Raw genomic sequence first — 19,453 nt, forward strand, 5'->3', positions numbered from 1 at the left:
TGTTGGAACATCAACTATCTTATAGCCTGTTGCTACAAGGAAGTACTGCTACATTGACTGAGGGTTCGGCATAAGGCAGCAATCCACTGAAGAGATCGCAACAGTCAAATAAAAAAAAATTATTATGGACCACTTCACCTAAAGTTATGTTTGTTTAGAATTTAGTATTTTTTACCTAGGTTTACCTATATATCTTTATTGCCCTGTAGGACAATAATTTTTTGATTTAATTTGCACAGTCTGTGTCACATGTCTTAAAAAAAAATATAAAAAATAAATTCTGGCATTCCGGCCAAAACCAGAATAATCTAAAAGTCACAAAATCCGGCTGGAATTCCCATACATCCCTAATAAATTTTAGATTTATCTATATATCATTTATTCGTTTATTACATTTGCAGCAAAAGCTTACGAGAAAATAAATAAAGATTTAAATAAAAAGATAGTGACTAAGTACAATTAAATGAAAAAATGTTCTCAGTTAAATACTGCAATTATTATATATTTTATATTGTTATAAAAGTAATATGCGGTAGTGGTGTAGTGGTAGAGCGCTCGCTTCATAAGCGAGAGGTTCAGAGTTCGATTCCCACCACGTCCCTGGTAGTATCGCGCTCAATTTGTTTCTCCGCGCAACGGCCTTGTTTGTCAATGTTCGTGTTTGGGAGTTATAGAGTTGAGAGAGGGTTATAACCGCAAGTAGCCTCCTCATCTGTAGTGGCCTTCTCGGCCTTGGGGAGGTGAATTAAAAAAAAAAAAATTTATTAAATATTTTTACTAAAGCAATAATAAAATTAAAACTTCAATCACTCACAAAAAAGAGGTTTTTAACTACCAGTAAAATGAAAGTAATTTAAATAAGTAAAGCAAAAAAAAAAAGATAAAGTTTATGCATAAATTTTTCAAAGAAACTAATTTAAGTAGCATGTCGTAAACAATAAAACTATTTTAAGCACTTATTTAAAATTTAAATGATTTAATGAAATTTTAGTATATGCATTTTTCCAAATTAAAACATGATTATTTGTAAATCTTGTTTTATTCAACCGATCAGACATGACTAGCAAGAATTCATTTTGGGAGGTCAAAAAGCAATATTAGTCATTTCAGGTGTCATTGACTGTTGACCGGCCCTTATTTTCCACGCAGTATATATATAATATATATATATGTATAATATATATATATATATATACATGTATAATATATTTATATATATATATATATATATATATATTTTTATATATATATATACACAATATATTATATATATATATATATATATATATATATATATATATATATATATACACAATATATTTTATATATATATATATATATATATATATATATATATATATATATATATATATATATATATATATATATATATATATATATATATATATATATATTATATATATATATATATATATATATATATACCTCAAACTTTAAGTATTAAAGCCACAGCCATGGCTTCCAAATTTTTTTTTTTTAATTTAGAGGAATTGTTTAAATTGCAGAACTGAATTGCTGAATTGTGGAATAGAATTAATTTACATCTGCAGTCATTTGCATACAAAGTATTAATTAAATTATCAAGTTAAATTATCAAAGTATCAATTAAATTATCACAAGCCGAATATTGTAATAATCTTTTATTGTTAAAAATGGTGAGACGCCAATATTCAATTAATGATAACCCAACTCAAAAATCAACAGAATGAACTAAGAATTCTACAAGGTGTTTAAAAATTATAAACTCAGACCACTTTAATCAACATTATCAATCACATGAACAAACATTTCCATCATGTCATCACTCTTCACAGGACTGAACTGAGTAGTGTATCAATTTTGTTCGAGAGTTTATTTTCTGGTTTTATTGCGTTACAAATGGAACATCTAAGTTAGTCAATTGTAAAGTCCACAATCAAGTTTTATTCCTCGTTGCTCTTTGATTTCAGGTGTAAGTACATAATAAGTATAATTATGTAAGGCATATAATAAGTATATGTATGTATAGGTACAAAATTTCATTAATCAGCTGTTTCTCGTTTAGTGAGTCCAAAATATTGACAGTTTTTAGAGTTATGGGACCATTGTGTTCGTTACACTTTTTAAGAAGCTCTAGTTTTTCCAAGTTTTTTTATCTTCATTTTTTGACATTTATTGACAAGCCTGTTTTACAGCAGCTAAAAATTTAGCTTCTAGCTTCCTGACTTGTCCTTCTTTGCAGGAAGTCCTTCTTCCAGGTAATTCTAAAAAATCTGAATTCAGCAAGTAAGCATGAAAACATGTTGTGGAACTACATCAATACAGACCGTTTCTAGAAATAATATTGTCAAAACATTCTTTCAAGAAATGGTCTGTATTGATGTAGTTCCACAACATGTTTTTATGTGATTGTCCAGCTTTGCAAACTCTGACTCACATACAAGATTTGTCAGTGCAGTGTGCTCAATTTTGCCACCTGTTCTAACATTTTAAAGAACAGAGTCTTTTTGTACATTGTTCAAGTCTGAATTGATGACTCAAGAAAGTTCTAGCTTCTTTTAGTTGTGATTCTTTTTCTTTGAAAAACTCACATACCCATCCAGCTTGAATCATATTTAGTGGTTTGTCTGTCTCTTCTCTTGTCAATTACAAGTAATTACATTGTAGGGAAAATAACCATCTTACCTAATTCGACACTTCTGAACAGAGAATGAACCAATTGTTATAGGGAATTTAATACTCTATTAAAGTTATATTATAATTTCAAAATATTGATTAAAATGAAAATGCATTTGCCAATTTAAAAATTCGCTTCTGGAAAAGCCAAAAATCTTCACATTAAAACATTTTCTAGATGAAGGAGCATCAAAAGCGACCATATATCGTGCTCTAGAATGTGTAGATAATAATTAAGGCTATCAACAAAAAAAGGAAGCGGTCCAAAGACAAAAAAAATGGACAAAAAGCACATAGACCAATTGAAAAAGGCATTTGATCATCATCACGGTGTTTCACAATGTCAAGTAGCTCAAAGATTCAATTGTGACCAATTGTATATATCTAAAATTCTTAAAAACAAGACAAATATTAGATATTACAAGAAGAAAAAGATTCCACATTGAAGCGAAAGCCAACTAGCTTGAATCAAACCTTTGTGTCGGCATATATATCGCGATTTTAGGAATTTTGATTTTGTCTTTGATGACGAATCGTATTTCACATATGCGAATACAATATTGGCTGGCAACGATGGCTTCTATTCTAGCGACGTGTCATCTACAACTAGCGACGTCAAATTCAAAAGAAAGAATGAGTACTAGGAAAAGTACAAACGAAGTGGTTTCTTTTCTCGATGCCAATAACATCAAATACCTGCCAAAAGTAAAAAATCTGCCCAATGTACCAGAGGCTCGACCAATTGTGGACTTTTGGGGTCAGTTGAAATGCTTAGTCTACGAAGATAATTGGCAAGCAACAAGCATTCCTCAACTGAAACGGCATATTGGGAAATGTCTTAACAAAATGGATCCGGAAGTGGCCAAAATTTATACCTCAATGACTTTAGTTTGTCTAGGTCAAATTGCTTTTAATGATGTTGTTGATAACCAATAAAAATATTTTTTTAAATATCATATAATTGCTTATAAATTTATTTTAAATTAAATTTGATAGCTATGTAACTATGGCTATAATAACAATTTTAAAGTTGTCTCATTTTTTAGTCATTAGGTGTTATAAACTGATTTGTCCTCAGTCACTTCAATAAGGTTTTAGATTGATTTTAGATTGTCTCCTGATTACAAACTATTTGGCTATTTCAGAAATACACCTAAAACAATTAAAAACGAATCCTCAATGTTCAATATTTTGAAGATCCATCCGTCTTTGTATTCTGTATATAAAGATACGAAGTGACTAGCATGACTTGGCCAGAGTAACTTGCCTATGGCCATTTATTCAAGAGTGTGTATTGAAGTTGACAGAAAGGTAAATACTTTTTGCCCAGCAGTTTCTAAACTCCTAATCTCTGTACGGTGTTGCAAAATATCTTATCAATAGCTTGATCAATGCCCAGTATTAAATGCACACAACGTTTTTTTTGTCCTTGAAACTTAGGTTTTTTAACAATATGCTACAATCATCAGAACAGTCTGACAGCCAAAAATATATAGCACCTTTCATTTCATCTATAGTAGAATTTTCCAACGCCGTTAGACACTTCAGCTTAAATTTGTAGGCTGCCGCACCCTCAGATTCTGAATAAAAAGTATTTTCAATACATCCCGTGGTCATTGTTCTCCGCTCTGCCCGGACTAATTGTTATGTAGTTTGCCTTGATAACATACAACTTGTGGCCGGCAGCTTTGTTTGTGTTTTCCAAGCCAGCAGTAACAACATCACTAGCGTCTTTATTAAGAAGATTATTTTTCACCATCTGGAGATTGAGTTTACATGCATTTAAATATCTATCTATAATCCTCGCTGAGGGGAAAACATAGGTGAGATCTCTAGAAGAGTTATGTCTTTTCAGGTTGTTGGCAACTTTGCTCTTTTCATCCGGAGTCTGACTCAGAATCACTCAATTCTTCATCTAGCTAATTTGAATTGAGTGTTTATGACAAAAGTTGATGTTGGCAGTTTCTGCAATGATACCAAATTCTTCACAGCTACTGATTTTGTGGTCACAAAAGCAGTGGATTGTGCAACTTATTATACATTTGTCCAAACATTTACAACTGGTTCTTACCGGAATCTTTGGGAACATGTCTCCTGGACCTGTAGGGTTGTTTTTCGAACTTGAAGAACCATATACTGCAGACTTCTGCATGCCTTTTCCTGCATACTGGTTTCCTTTATAGGCTTCTGCTTTTTCTCATTTGACTGATGTCTCTCCTCATTTCTCTTCACCTATTTTTTGCGTTTCCATGAAAGCGTCTATCTAAAAATTGCCAAGTAAGATCCATAACAATTATCATAATGGAATGCCTCGTCTTCATCTGTCAATTTAACACCAAATGACTTTTCCAATTTTAATTGGTATGCTACATCATTTGTTCTGATGTCATAGGCTCTGCTTGTTGTACACTGTTGAAATCTTGAGCTTTCTATATCCATTAAATCGTTTTCTTGAGTTTTTATATTGTTTAATCAAAGTCATGAAAGTTTTGTCTCTTCTTGTTGACACAGCAGATAGACATTCTTTGATATCCAGTTGTTGGAGAGTTCCAGTGGCACTATTTGCTTGCGACATTATATAAGAAAACTTTAGAACTAGGTCTCACTGAACAAACCTGTATCATCCAGTTAAATGTGTACCACTTTGCAACTTGAATTTACTGATGAACGTCGAATCTTTTTGGTTCACTACCCCAATGATTTATATTACCCCGCTTCTTGTTTTGACTGAACTACGTGTGTTCTTTGGCATGGTTGATTGCGTTGAGACATTGAATCAAAAATCAGTGCTAAAACAATGGACTTATATAGCAAAATGAGCATGTTGGTCATGTAGGCACTTCAATTGGTCATATAGGTAGGTAATTTATACCAAACTGAACATGCTGCTGGTCACATAGGCGCTTTAGTGGTCACTTTAGGCATGCAACTTTGCAACTATTTACTAAGTTTTAAACATTTCCTATTTATTTCTGCAATAATTTTTTTTTAATAAATAAGGAAACACAAGTTCCTGACCTAAAATGCTATTTAATGCACAAGTTTCTGTAATATTTGGATCTATCACCTAATGAAACATAGAATAATATATTACATGCATATATTTGCAGAAAAATATTTTCACCATTTTTGCAGCCATTTTGAAAAAAAAGCAAATTTCTCACTGAAATTGCTGTCACAGGCTCAAAATTCTTTTAGATTTGAGTTCAGTGTCACACTTTGCCTTAGGAACAGCTCATTATAGAAAAACTTTCAGATTCCCCCCCCCCCCCCCCATACTTTTGTGCTACTTGTCATTTTTTTTACTTTTTTTATTTTCATCTAAATTGCATTTTTTATTGTCTTTCTTCCTTAGAAGCTATTGAATGGAATGGCAACTGGGCTTTTAATTGCGACTTCCCTGAACGTGACTTGGCTAATATCACAATGGAATCACATGAGTGCGGGAGCAGATGCTATTCCATATCTGAGTGTACTCATTTTTCTTGGAGCAGCTATAGTGGAGGAACTTGTTGGATGAAATATGGGACTGTCTCAAAAACTGATGCAATATCTAGCGAGCAAGGCACGGTGTGTGGAGTAGTTAAAGAAAGTAATTATATTCACATTTTTTAAAGTTTTTTGTTATGTATAGATTCTGTTATAAAATATACAAATATGTATATATTCTATGTTTAATACTCTCTCTCTCTTGTCTCTTTCTCTCTCCATATATATATATATATATATGTGTGTGTGTGTGTGTGTGTGTGTGTGTGTGTGTGTGTGTGTGTGTGTGTGTGTGTGTGTGTGTGTGTGTGTGTGTGTATATATATATATATATATGAATATATATCTGTGTATATATATATATGAATATATATGTGTGTGTGTATATATATATATGAATATATATATATGTGTGTGTGTGTGTGTGTGTGTGTGTGTGTGTGTGTGTGTGTGTGTGTGTGTGTGTGTGTGTGTGTGTGTGTGTGTGTGTGTGTGTATATGAATATATATCAAGCCTTCCTGGGAAGAGTCCACATCTCAAGTATTTTTTTAGACAACATGACTATGTTTTTATATAGAAAGCTTGTTGAGAATTCGCGGCAATATAATGCTATAAGAAACTAGAGAATAAATCAGCATTACTCGAAGAAAAGAACTGAAGACTACTTGAAATAGTAAACCTAAATAAAATAAGCTAAAAAGAATTTATTAATAAAAAAAAAGAAAATCGTTGTCAAAAAAATATGCCTAAATATTTATTGTTTTGGTATTCTTATTTTTAGAGTGTTTGTTATTTTCCACTACCAAAATTAATACAAGTCAAGGAAAAATGCAGATAAGAATATAACGAAAATAAAAATATTTTTCAATATACAATTTTTTTGCACTTTTTTTCAATCATTATATTAAAGTATATCAATCGGTATATTAAAGAAATACTTTATTATTTTTGCTAGAAACATCCACAATTTTTAAATTTGTTTTTCAAATGTCTTTGCAAACTTTACTGTTTTTATCAATGGACATGAAACTAATTGCTATTTATTTGTGAAATTTTTTTTTTTTAAACAACTTTTTTATGTAAAAAAATTAAACAATGTTGCAAAATTTTGTGGGCTAATGCATTGTTAATTTACTGAACTTTCATAACGAAATTTTTAGGAGCCTATTTAAAACTTTTGTTTAAATTTTTAAATACATTTTTTTAAAACAGAGCAAGCGTTATATTCATTATCTCTAGTAATTTGTGTTAAAATTGAAAATTAAGTAATATAAAAGAAACAATTTCATCAATTTCATTTCAATTTCGCATCAAATGCGGTACATTTATTAATGAAACATAGTTATTTTTTTATTTAACTTATTTCGTCATTAACAAAACTTATTAATCAAATAATATTTTTTACAAATAAATAACAATTTATTTTCTTATTTTCCTATTACATAAGTATTGAGAAAAAAACAACAAATATAGCAAAAACTTTTTTAAAAGCAAATAGGCGTAAAAATGAATAAATGTAATAAACAAATAAATGTAAGAAAAAAAACTTAGCAAAATTTCTTATAGTTCTAGGGTACATAGCAAATTAGTTTCTTAATTATATGGACTGATAAAAATCGTAAATAAATTGCATATCAAAACTTTCAATTGTTGTTAAATCGTTTTAAAAGATGTTTTTTTCAACAACAACTCTAAAAAAAAGATATAAAAAAGTTGAAGAGAAATTTTATAAAAATTTTTTTTTTAATTTACTTTTTTTAATTAACAAATTTTCTAGTTTATTTAATTAAACTTAATATTTCGTTACAATTTTGTTTTCTTATTTAAGAATTGCTTTTTTTTTCTTAGTAAATAAGTTTAGCTTTTTGCCGCAAATTATTAAAACGTTTTACAAGTTAGTTAGTTAAGCTTTATAAAAGATGCAAACTGCCATGGTCAGTTACTCTAAAAATATTACTTAAAATGTGGGCGTACAAGGCGTCTGGACGTACAAAGACGACCGCACGCGCTTCCCGGGAAGGCTTGATATATATGTGTATATATATGTGTGTGTATATATATGTGTGTGTATATATATATGTGTGTGTATATATATATGTGTGTGTATATACAGTGGTGGCCAAAAGTATGGAAACTTTTTTAAAATGACATTTTTTTTTATTTGTATTAAATAAAACCAAAATTATTTAACCCGAGTGTACTTGCTATAGTCTACTTTATATATACTACAAGTTTGAACTTGTCTTTTCTAAGACATTTTATTACATACTAATATTTCTTAATTTTGATTGGACAAAAGTATGGAAACTTGTTCAAACTTGTCACTAAACATAAACAAATCTTATCATTTAGAATTAAAACGTGTTAGATTGACATCTTTGTTAGTTCATCATAGTTTACTTTTATATTAATCAGTATGGCACCGCGAAAATATTATTCTAGTGATATTAAAAATAAAATAGTTGAGTGTTTTAAAAACGGTAATAAACCAATTGATATTTCTTGAAATTTTCAAGTTCCAAAAGGTACAATTTCAAAAATTATTAAAAAATTCAAAGAAAGGGGAACTGTGGAAGTGAAAATGAAACCTGGAAGACCAAGAAAAACAACAAAAAGATTGTTATAAAAGTTATAAAAAATACTTCTATAAAAGATCCTAGAAAGTCATCAAAGGATATAAAAGAAGAAATCTTGGAGCAGCATGGAGTTTTATTATCTGACAGGACAGTTCGTAGAAAGTTAAATAATGCGGGCTTATTTGGAAGAGTGGCTGTCAAAAAACCGTTAATTTCTAAGGAAAATAAGATGGGTAGATTATTGTTTGCAAGGGAACATTTAAAATGGTCATAAGTTTCCATTCTTATGACCAGGCCTAATTTAAAAATTTAATTTTTTTTTGTATATGTTAATAAAAAAAAAAATGTTTTATTTTATTAAAAAGTTGTATTACGACTTCAATAAGCATATGCATAATATATAGTAAGTGTTGCATTTTTTATAAATAAATAAAAAGCATTTTTGAAAAGTTTCCATACTTTTGGCCACCACTGTATATGTGGGTGTATATATATGTGTGTGTGTGTGTATATATATATATATACATATATATATACATATATATATATATATATATATATATATATATATATATATATATATATATATATATATATATACATATATATATATATATATATATATATATATATATATATATATATATATATATATATATATATATATATATATATATATATATATTTATATATATATACGCATATATATATATACTTATATATATATATAAATATACACTTAGATATTAAAGAACTATTAAGCAAAACACCTCAAAGAAATACTAAATGTGCTAAATTTTATGCAATAAGTCAAAGAACCAACTCATAAAATGGGACACATACTAGATTTAGTAATTAATAAGCTAGAGGAAATATCAGTAATTATGCTATTTGTGACAGACTTAGATTTGAGTGACCATTTTCTCATTGATTTTAAAGTAGAACAAAAAATAGAAAAAACATTATATAATACTATCATATACAAGAATTTAAAAACAGTGGGCAAACAGTCATTTAACAATGAAATATCAAGAAATAAACCAGAAATATCATCAGCTGAAAATATGAAAGATAAAATAACCATATATAACCAAATAATAAAAGAGATGTGCAGATCAACACGCCCCTTTGAAAACAAGAAGAGTAAAAATAGTCAAAACACTTGGTTTGACGGAGAATATATGCAACTTAGGCAAAAACAAAGAAAAGCAGAAAAATTGTTTAAGAGAACAAAAAATGAAAGTGACAAAAAAGAATATAGACGACTCAGGAAAAAAAAAACAATAATTGCTTAAATAAAAAAATTATATAAGCAATTATATATATATTTCCCTAACCTGTTAGATAAAAACACTACTTTTATATATATACATTAATAAAATTTTTAACTTGTTGGTTTGCAAGTACATTGTGTAATTTATATATATTATGTTATTTTATATTTTTTTATTTATTTTTTTTCATTTATTTTTCCATAAAATATGAAAAAATTACAATAATATATTATAAACACACTAAGGTTAGGTGTCACTCATCTAGTTAAAAACTAGTCAATTGAGTGACACCTAAAAAAAAAATACAAAATAAAGCATAGAAAGAATTAAAAAAAAATAATAAAATAAAGAAAATGGAAAAAATAAAAACAAAACAATAAACAAAGACCAATATAAAAACAAGACCAATATAAAAACCAATATAAAAACAAGATAGAGAGAAAAAAATAAATAAAGCACTAATAAATAAAGATAATATTAATAATTGCAATGATAATAATATAATAGAAATAATAACAATAACATGAATAAAAAAATATTACCAATAGTAACTATATAATACTTTAATAAAAGTTATAACTAATGATAAAAACTTTTTAATGATTATAATTAATCATAAAAAAAATTGTTAAACAAAATTAAGAAACCTATTTCGATTACACTGCCCAACAGTGATTTTGTATCGGAACCAAAATTAGTTATTTCTTATGCGTTTCCACCTGCTGAATTCGAAAATGACATTAAAAATGACATATTAGCTCTAGTTTAAGAAATAAAAGCAAAAATTTTCTCTCAAGGCAAGGGTTGAATTAAGTGATCGCGAAATGAAAAATCCGGAAAAATATCTGGTCTTCAAAATTTTTGTTTATGCAAAACCGTATACTTTGTTTTCAAGGGCGAATCAACTTAAATTTGTTAGCGAAAAAGTTATAAAGTATAAAATAACAAACTTACAAAAGTAATAACACTCTAGTAACTTCATTATAAAAGTAATAACACTATATAAGTGTAATACTTTTACAACGGACTTATAACTTTCATAATTCATTCTTTGTTCAAACAACATAAGTAATCCCAAATTTTAATTGAAGTAGAAAAGCATCTAAAAAAATAGAGTGGATATTTAAATAATATTTATAACGTATTAAAGAACTAAACAACTTCATAAAAACGGACTTTATAAAAAGTTTAGCATTACGAAAAAAGCTTCTAATGGTCCGTAAAAGCGCGCGATTTAAAAATCAACCAAAAAAAACTTTTTATTGGTTGATTTTTAAATTAGCGCGCGTTTTTACGGACTGTTCGTAACGTTTCATAATGCTTAACCCTTTTATAAAGTTTGTTTTTTATAAAAGTTTTATAAAGTTGTTTAAGTGTATTGTGGAAGTTCATGAAGTTTTTAATAATATTTGATTATCCACTTCATTTTTTCAGATATTTTTTTACTTTGATTAAAGTTTGGAATTACTAATGTTGTTTGAACAATTAATGAACTTTAAAAGTTATAAGTGCTTTATAAAAATAATAATACTATTATAGTTTTATTACTTATATAATGCAGTTAGTGACTGGAGTGTTATTGCATTTGTAATCGCAAGTTTATTGTTTTGTTTTGCTTTGTTTTTTATAACTTTTTCGCTAACATAATAATTTGCTCTTTAAAAAGAAAGTAAACGGCTTTGTATAAACTAAAATTTTAAAGACCAGATATTTTTCCAGATTTTGTAAATCGCGATCGCTTATTCAACCATTGCAAGGGTAGAAATTTTCATTTTTTTTTTTTTAAATTTTTGTTTTTGACTATCCAAAATGTTTTGTTCATGTTTAAAACTTGTGATACTAGTTATGTGTGTTTGCTAAAGTTTCTGGTCTAATCTATTCTTAGTTTTTTTATTTTATTTACTAGTGTAAAATTTTACAAATCAACATGCCAAGGAAATGTGTAAATTTAGTGGACAATTTTTGTTACATTTGTGGTGAAATAACATTTTCTTCACAGAAAAGAACTATGACAACTCTTGTGCAGACTGGTTACCAGCATTATTTCAATATGAAGGTAGGTTGAAAAATAAAAAAAGATCTTTTGCTCAGGTAATTTACCAGTTCCTACTCCACCACAAAGTTGTGAGTTAAAAGCAGAAAATTACAGATGTTGTGCCACACAGATTGAGTCAAGCAGAACTAAGTGATCTTGTTCGAGATCTGGACTTGTCACAGGAAAAGGCAGAACTTCTAAGGTCAAGACTAAAGCAGTGGAATCTTCTCCAACTTGATGTCAAGGTTTCACATTACAGAAAACAGCAGCAGAATCTACTTTTGAGAAAAAAAATAATCTTGCTGTTTGCATTGATGTTTTTGGATTAATGCATTGTCTTAATTTGAACTGGATTTGAATGGAGATTATTCATAGACTCATCTAAGCTAAGCTTGAAAGCTGTATTACTGCACAATGGAAACCGTCTTCCTTCTGTTCCTATTGGCCATGCAGTTTACATGAAAGAGACTTATATTAACATGAAAGTTCTCCTCAACTCAATTAATTACAATAAATACAAATGGAAAATTGTGGTGATCTAAAAGTCATTGCCATACTTTTAGGAATGCAATTAGGGTATACTAAATACTGCTGCTTTTTCTGTATGTGGGACAGTAGAGACAGAAGTTCACATTATAAAAAAGAAGACTGGTCTGCAAGAAATCTCAACACAGAAGAAAAAAATGTTATTGCTGAACCACTTGTGGATTCAAAAGATGTTCTTCTTCCACCATTACATATTAAGTTGGGTTTGATGAAAAATTTCGTCAAAGGTATGAACAAAGAAGGACAGGCTTTTAGGTATTTAAGAAATAAGTTTCCAAAAATAAGTGATACAAAAGTTAAAGAAGGTATTTTTGTTGGGCCACAAATACGTCATCTTATGAAGGATTCTGCATTTGACGATGTTTTGAAGAGGCCAGAAAAGGAAAGTTGAGAAGCTCTTAAGGGAGTGATTTGTGGATTTTTAGGCAACAAACGAGATTATAACTACATTCAATTGGTAGCAGTACTTCTATAAAAATACCATCAACTTGGATGTAACATGTCCCTCAAGATTCATTTCCTCCACTCACATCTAGACCTCTCCCCCCCCCCCCCAATTGTGGAGCTGTTAGTGATGAACATGAGGAAAGGTTTCACCAAGTTATTTCTGTAATGGAAAAAAGATAACACAGGGTCGTTGGAATGAGGCCGTGCTTGCAGATTACTGTTGGTTTGTGTGCTCCAGAAAAGGAAAGCAAAAAAATAACGATTTTGTGATGATACCCCATAATCATTTTTAACCCCATCAACTTGATGATCATGATTTCTTTGTTTAAAACTATTAGAATATATCTGTAATAAAAAAATACCAAATGTACTTTAAATGTTATTAGAATATGTAAATTATATGTCATATTGCTATGTTGCAAATTAACTGAGATATAAATTTATTGCTATTGTATATCTCAGAAACTAGAGCTAATAAAAAATTTTCGTTGTCATTTTCTTTTTTCTCAGCCCAAAAATAGTATAATTTGAATAAAATTGCTTGAGATACAAAAAAAAAATATTTTTTTGTTGCCCAGTGTTATTAGATAGTAAAGGAGAAAATGTCATAATTCTAATGGAAGTGCGTTGTAAACTTTTTATACGATTTAATCGAAAACTTTTTGAGTGCAATAATAACTTAAATGGGAGGAGAACAAGGAATAGTAAATCAATATTAGAATATGTTGGGGAACATATTGTCATATTAATGACAACATACTATTGGCATATGAGTTTTTTTATTTAATTGAATTAGTTGATAGTACTGTGATAAGTTTTTGTCAAGAATCACCCCAATGTATTTTATATATTTAAATAGGAAAAGTCTTTCACCGTTAATTCTAATTTTCACATTATCATTATCAATCTTTTTTTGGCGAGTGAAAAATAATAAATTCAATTTATTGATATTTAGAGAAATACAGTAACTATTTATCCAATGATACATATGATGGAGATCTGAATTAACTTTTTTACAAAGCTGTGCGAGTGATTTATTTATGCATAGAAGATTAGTGTCTTCATCAAATGAACAGATGAACAATAAAGTTATTTATTGAGTGAGGCAGATTGTTAATATATATTAAAAGCAGTAAAGGCCCTAGAACAGAACCCTGTTGGGCACCATACTTAATAACTTTACTTGTGGATTGAAACCCATTAATCGAGACAAACTGAGTATTATTTTAAATCTATGATGAAAACCAATAATTAGCAATACCTCGTATACCATATACAATAACAATAATATTCTTTTATTATCGTACTATCATTAAGCCACCTGTGGGATAAAGGAAAATAGTTAACATAAGTTAAGCAAGGATTATTTAGATTTATAATGTTAAGATAAAAATTTTACAATTATAAGTACAAACTTATAATATATAATCTATATACTTTTTAGTTGTTTATTTGCTTATAGTTACAATGTTTGCTTTTAGTTAACGACATAATAACATCAGTGATGTAGTTACTTTTAAAATCAGTTACAATATGCTATGCTGTTAACATGTGTATAATAATGATATAGTATAATAATGATATAGTATAATAATGCAGACTGACATTAACAACAGAATCAGAGAAACATACTTTTTATTTATAGTCATCAAAGAGATATTTACTAAAATTGGAAAACCATGTTCATCTATGTTTGTAAGACAATTTAAAAGGAAATTTTTTTTGCGAAAAATCAGCTCATATTATTGTTAGCTTTGACAATAACACAGTCAAAGTATAATATGCCAGTCGAACTAAAAAAAACTTTATGAACTTTAGATATTAGCACATTCAAATAAGGAAAATGTGGTTTAATACTAACTCAGTGTCAAACCTGTTAAGTTTTAATACTTTCAGAAAAATTAAATTAATTAATAACTTTTAAAATTAACTTAATTGGATTAAGTGTACATATATACACACTCATGCATATAGATATAAGTGCATAAGTACACACACAGACATATACGTGCACATATGCATACTCTTGGATTAGTTATCCAAAGTGTCGACTCAAACATGGATTTGGAAAAGTAATAATTAAATGTGAAACTTTGCAAACAATTTAGACCTTAGTAAATTGTTTGCAGCTACAAAACATATTTATAACAAACATGCATTTACAGTTTTTTTTGATTGACTAGAACTATGTTATTTCATGTTCAAAATAAAATAGTTCTGAGTTTAATTTTACAAAAACAATGAGCGACTGTATTTTGTCACAAAGTGTATTTTTTTTAACTTTTCGAAAGCCTAAATAATACTTAATTAAGAAAAAAATTAAATCATGTTTCTAAACATGTATCTAATTGTCTTTAGGCAAGATCAGCCAATCACAAATCATGTAGACATTAAAGTATTTAACCAATACTAATAAAAAGACCAAAAAATTTATTTCAAGTTTTGTCTTTAAAAAAAAGATATATAAACAAAATAAAATCTTTTAACTTGATCAACTGGAGATAGGGGGAGGTATTGGAGGTCTCATTTTCCGTAAAAATTTAATATCCGGGATTTTGGGAGAAAAATGTTTAACTTTCTGGGATCCTGGGAAATCTCGCGATTAGGTAACAAGCAAGAATTTATCCAAATATGTGAAATAAAATGTGTAAATTTAAACAAATACTTAAAAAAATGCTTTTGATACTATTATTTTTAATAAGAAAAAGATAAAGAAATGAAATACAAAAATAGTTCATAGAAATAAAACTCTTAAAACAAAACAAATATAAACTTCATTAACATTTATTATTATAAACATTAATTTTTTAAATAATTAAAAAAAATATATAATTGTCAATAGTGCCATCACTTAGAAATGACTGAATTTTTTGTGATAAAAAGACCTGGAGCCAAAAAAAATCTTTCTGACTCTATTAATGTCGGTGGGGTTAGTTAATTGAGCATTATATAATTTGGCTGAATTATTTGTAAGTTTTTTTGTTGCATCAAAATACCCATTTCTTTTTTAATGTTTTAATGTATTTCTTTTTTTTTGATGACGTGTTATTTCATATGTAGTGGATAAATTTGGTTCTGCCATAAACAACATTTCAGTCCCATCATTACTGTATTCTAATTTTTCAAAATCAATGGAAGTACCACCACCATCAATATCCTCAACAAAAAGCTTAGAAAATAATTTTTTAACTGTAGTTTGAAGGACTGATTCGTGTTTATAACTTAATGGATTGTTTAAATATTTTAGTAAGCCAACTAAATTTTAATTTGTCTTTCAACAATTCTCTGTTACATACTGCAGCGTTTTAACCAAAAACTAATCTTTATTTTTGTGCAAAACGTCTAATAGAAACACTAATATACCCTCTGCATCAAGTAGAGATGGGTTGCATTGACCAAGTCTTTTAATTCTGATTTTCATTGGTTGTAACGTCATTACTACAGTTTGCGCCACTAAATATTCCTCCTCTGAAATATTATTAATATTGTTGTGTTTAAAATCCGTCAGTGCTTTTAATATACATATTTTTAATGGAATAAATCGCTCCAACATTTTAAGAAGGCTATTACACCTTGTATTTACATCCAGTATTAACTTGAGTTTTTTATTGTATTCAGTTTTTACATATTCATTGATGATGGTTTGTTTAATGCATTCAACAATTTGTTCTGGTTTTGTTGTATCTGGAATATGAGGATCACATTCTTCATTAGTACTTTTCAATTTGGCTCATAATTCATATTGGTCAGTTCCTTTTTGAGCACGATAAATTTCCACTATATTGTATAAGTCTATATAAGCTTTAAGTCATTGAATCTACAGTAGTTACTTTCCAGTCCTGTAGTCGCTTAATTACAGTAATGAATGCTTCTGATTGGTTTGTTGTAATTTCAAGAAAATCAAATTGTATAAGTCTCCAAGATCCAAGTTTATTTATTACGCTATGAATTGTTTTGATATAGTACTCAGAAAAAAGATGACTCCATACTGATAACATTGTTATTCATTTGACTTTATATGAAGATTCAGAATCATAACGAAGAAGAGATCCAATACATTTAGTGTAATATGCCAACTCATCTTTTGTCTTCACTCCGTGCAATTGTAACCATTGCTAACTGTCCTGTAAAACATGGTTCCAACAAAAAAAATGTGGAACTGATGGAAAACTTTCTTTGATTGCCTTTGTAATAGCCCGTTCTTGATCTGTGATAATAAAAACATTCTTTGAAGCAAGTTCTGGGCATACTAATTTCATACGTTGCCAAAATATGGAATGGGGCATTAGTGCTTTCCGCACATGTATCATAAAAGCTAGTGGAATGATTGGACTTGGGTCAAACTTTGTTTCTCTAAATAGCAAAGCAGAAAGATAAAAGTCGCCAAAAGAAAATGTTGTATCATATGATAGTTGCTGAGGTAGTTAAGACAATTTCAGCACTTACTAAAAAATTTGCAGTGTTTCCTTTGAGTACATAACTACCACCAAATGAGGAAGTGTTATTTTATTATGTATAAAATTTGTATCATAGGCTAATTCATGAAGATTGTATAAACTATCTTTAGATAAACGCTGTTAATTGCGTGTTGATTTTAAAGTAATACTGGTTTGTTCCACATTATGCGGAACTACTGTTATATTTGTATCAGCTATTTTTGTTAATATGATATCTTTGTATATTTTATGGGCAGAACCTGTACTTTCCTTAATTTAATTTATGACACCTGGTTGTGTCCTGATAAAATCTCTATTACATGTAGTAACATTTCCATGAATAAACTGCACAGCCTTAGTTTCATCACCTATGTATGATATCAGAACTGAATTAGTATAATCAGCCTGATAGTGTGCTCTACGTGCAAGCACATCACTCACTGTGTCCTGTGCAACAAGAATTCAAAAATATTTCCTTTTTATTTATTAACTGTCTTCGAATATATATATGTGAATTTATATATATATATATATATATATATATATATATATATATATATATATATATATATATATATAATATATAATATATAATGTATAATATATAATATATAATATATAATATATATAATGTGTATATATATATATATATATATATATATATATATATATATATATATATATATATATTTATAATATATATATTTATATTCACATGTTACCTTTATCCTTATTATTAGTCCACAAGAAAATGTAATTAGTACCAGCTTTTGGTTTGTACCGTACAGTGAATTCAGCGGGGTAAGATTTAAATAAATCTAATTCCATTTTATTTAATTTGATAAAAGTAAGAATTGAAGAGAGTTAAAATATAATAACTATTGTGGTCATTAAAGTATAATGTTTTGGCAAAAAAAGTTCGCATTTTACTGGTTTGCAGTTAGCAGTTTGTGTTTTACCAACTACCAAAAATTATGTTAAAACAAAATTTTTACCATTTAAAAAAAATTTTTAAAGATATAAAAATTAATGCTTTTAAATAAGATTGTTTGAAAAATTCATTTTTTTTTTATAAAAAAATGTTTAAATTATAAAAAACATTTCAATTTTTTAAGAGGTATTTTGTTTTTTTTAATCAATATAAAAAAATAGCTTAGAGTAAAAGCTAACTAAGGCCAATGCCAAAATATATATAATATATATATTTTGGCATATATAATATATTTATATTATGTATTATATTATATATTTATATATTATATTTATATTACCACTTTGAATAATAAATGATTTTACTATTTTTGCTATAACGTTGTAATATAAATTTGTATTTTGTTGAATATTTGAAATAATAGTTTGATATGAAAAATTTTTTATATATATATAAATGAAATATGAAGTATATGAAGTAAATAAAAAATGAAGTATATGAAATATGAAGTAAATGAAATATGATATTTAATCTAGAAGGTATTGAATGGGTTGGCAGTTGGGGTAAAGATTGTGATTTCCTTGAGCATGACTTGGCTAATGTTACAATAAAACGACACCAGTGTGGAGGCAGATGCTCTTCCACACCTAACTGTACTCATTTTTCCTGGAGCAGCTATAATGGAGGAATTTGTCGGATGAAATATGGGACTGTTTTTAAATCTGATGCAATAAGTGGCAAGAAAGGCATGATGTGTGGAGTAATATATGAAAGTAACATTATTTACAACATTCAAATTTACTTTTTTATTTTGTATATATTTTTTTAATAAAATGTGCAAATATTATGTGTGTGTGTGTTTATATATGTATTTATACATTCATACATACATATATATATATATATATATATATATATATATATATATATATATATATATATATATATATATATATATATACATATATATATATATATATATATATATATATATATATATATATATATATATATATATATATATATATATATATATATATAT

General features: G+C 27.7%; 1 protein-coding gene across 16 annotated transcripts in view; it reads left to right on the forward strand.

Annotated features, from left to right (window-relative positions):
• LOC136072102 (fibroblast growth factor receptor 3-like) overlaps nt 1-19,453 on the forward strand; it is a 69,183-nt gene that overhangs the window by 22,650 nt on the left and 27,080 nt on the right. For 12 of the 16 annotated variants that reach the window (XR_010644366.1, XR_010644363.1, XR_010644367.1 and 9 more), the window contains 2 exons: nt 6,032-6,268; nt 18,948-19,184. Coding sequence is in view for 10 of the 16 variants with exons in the window: in XM_065820403.1 (XP_065676475.1) it covers nt 6,032-6,268; nt 18,948-19,184 (474 nt within the window). In the remaining 6 variants the exon portion in view is untranslated. Of the gene's footprint in view, nt 1-1,506; nt 1,973-3,969; nt 3,988-6,031; nt 6,269-18,947; nt 19,185-19,453 lie in introns of those variants that run through there. The other 4 variants (XM_065820405.1, XM_065820402.1, XM_065820406.1 and 1 more) reach the window with 3 other exon arrangements.

This window comes from Hydra vulgaris, chromosome 15, assembly GCF_038396675.1.
Source record: "Hydra vulgaris chromosome 15, alternate assembly HydraT2T_AEP".
Lineage (NCBI taxonomy): Eukaryota > Metazoa > Cnidaria > Hydrozoa > Anthoathecata > Hydridae > Hydra > Hydra vulgaris.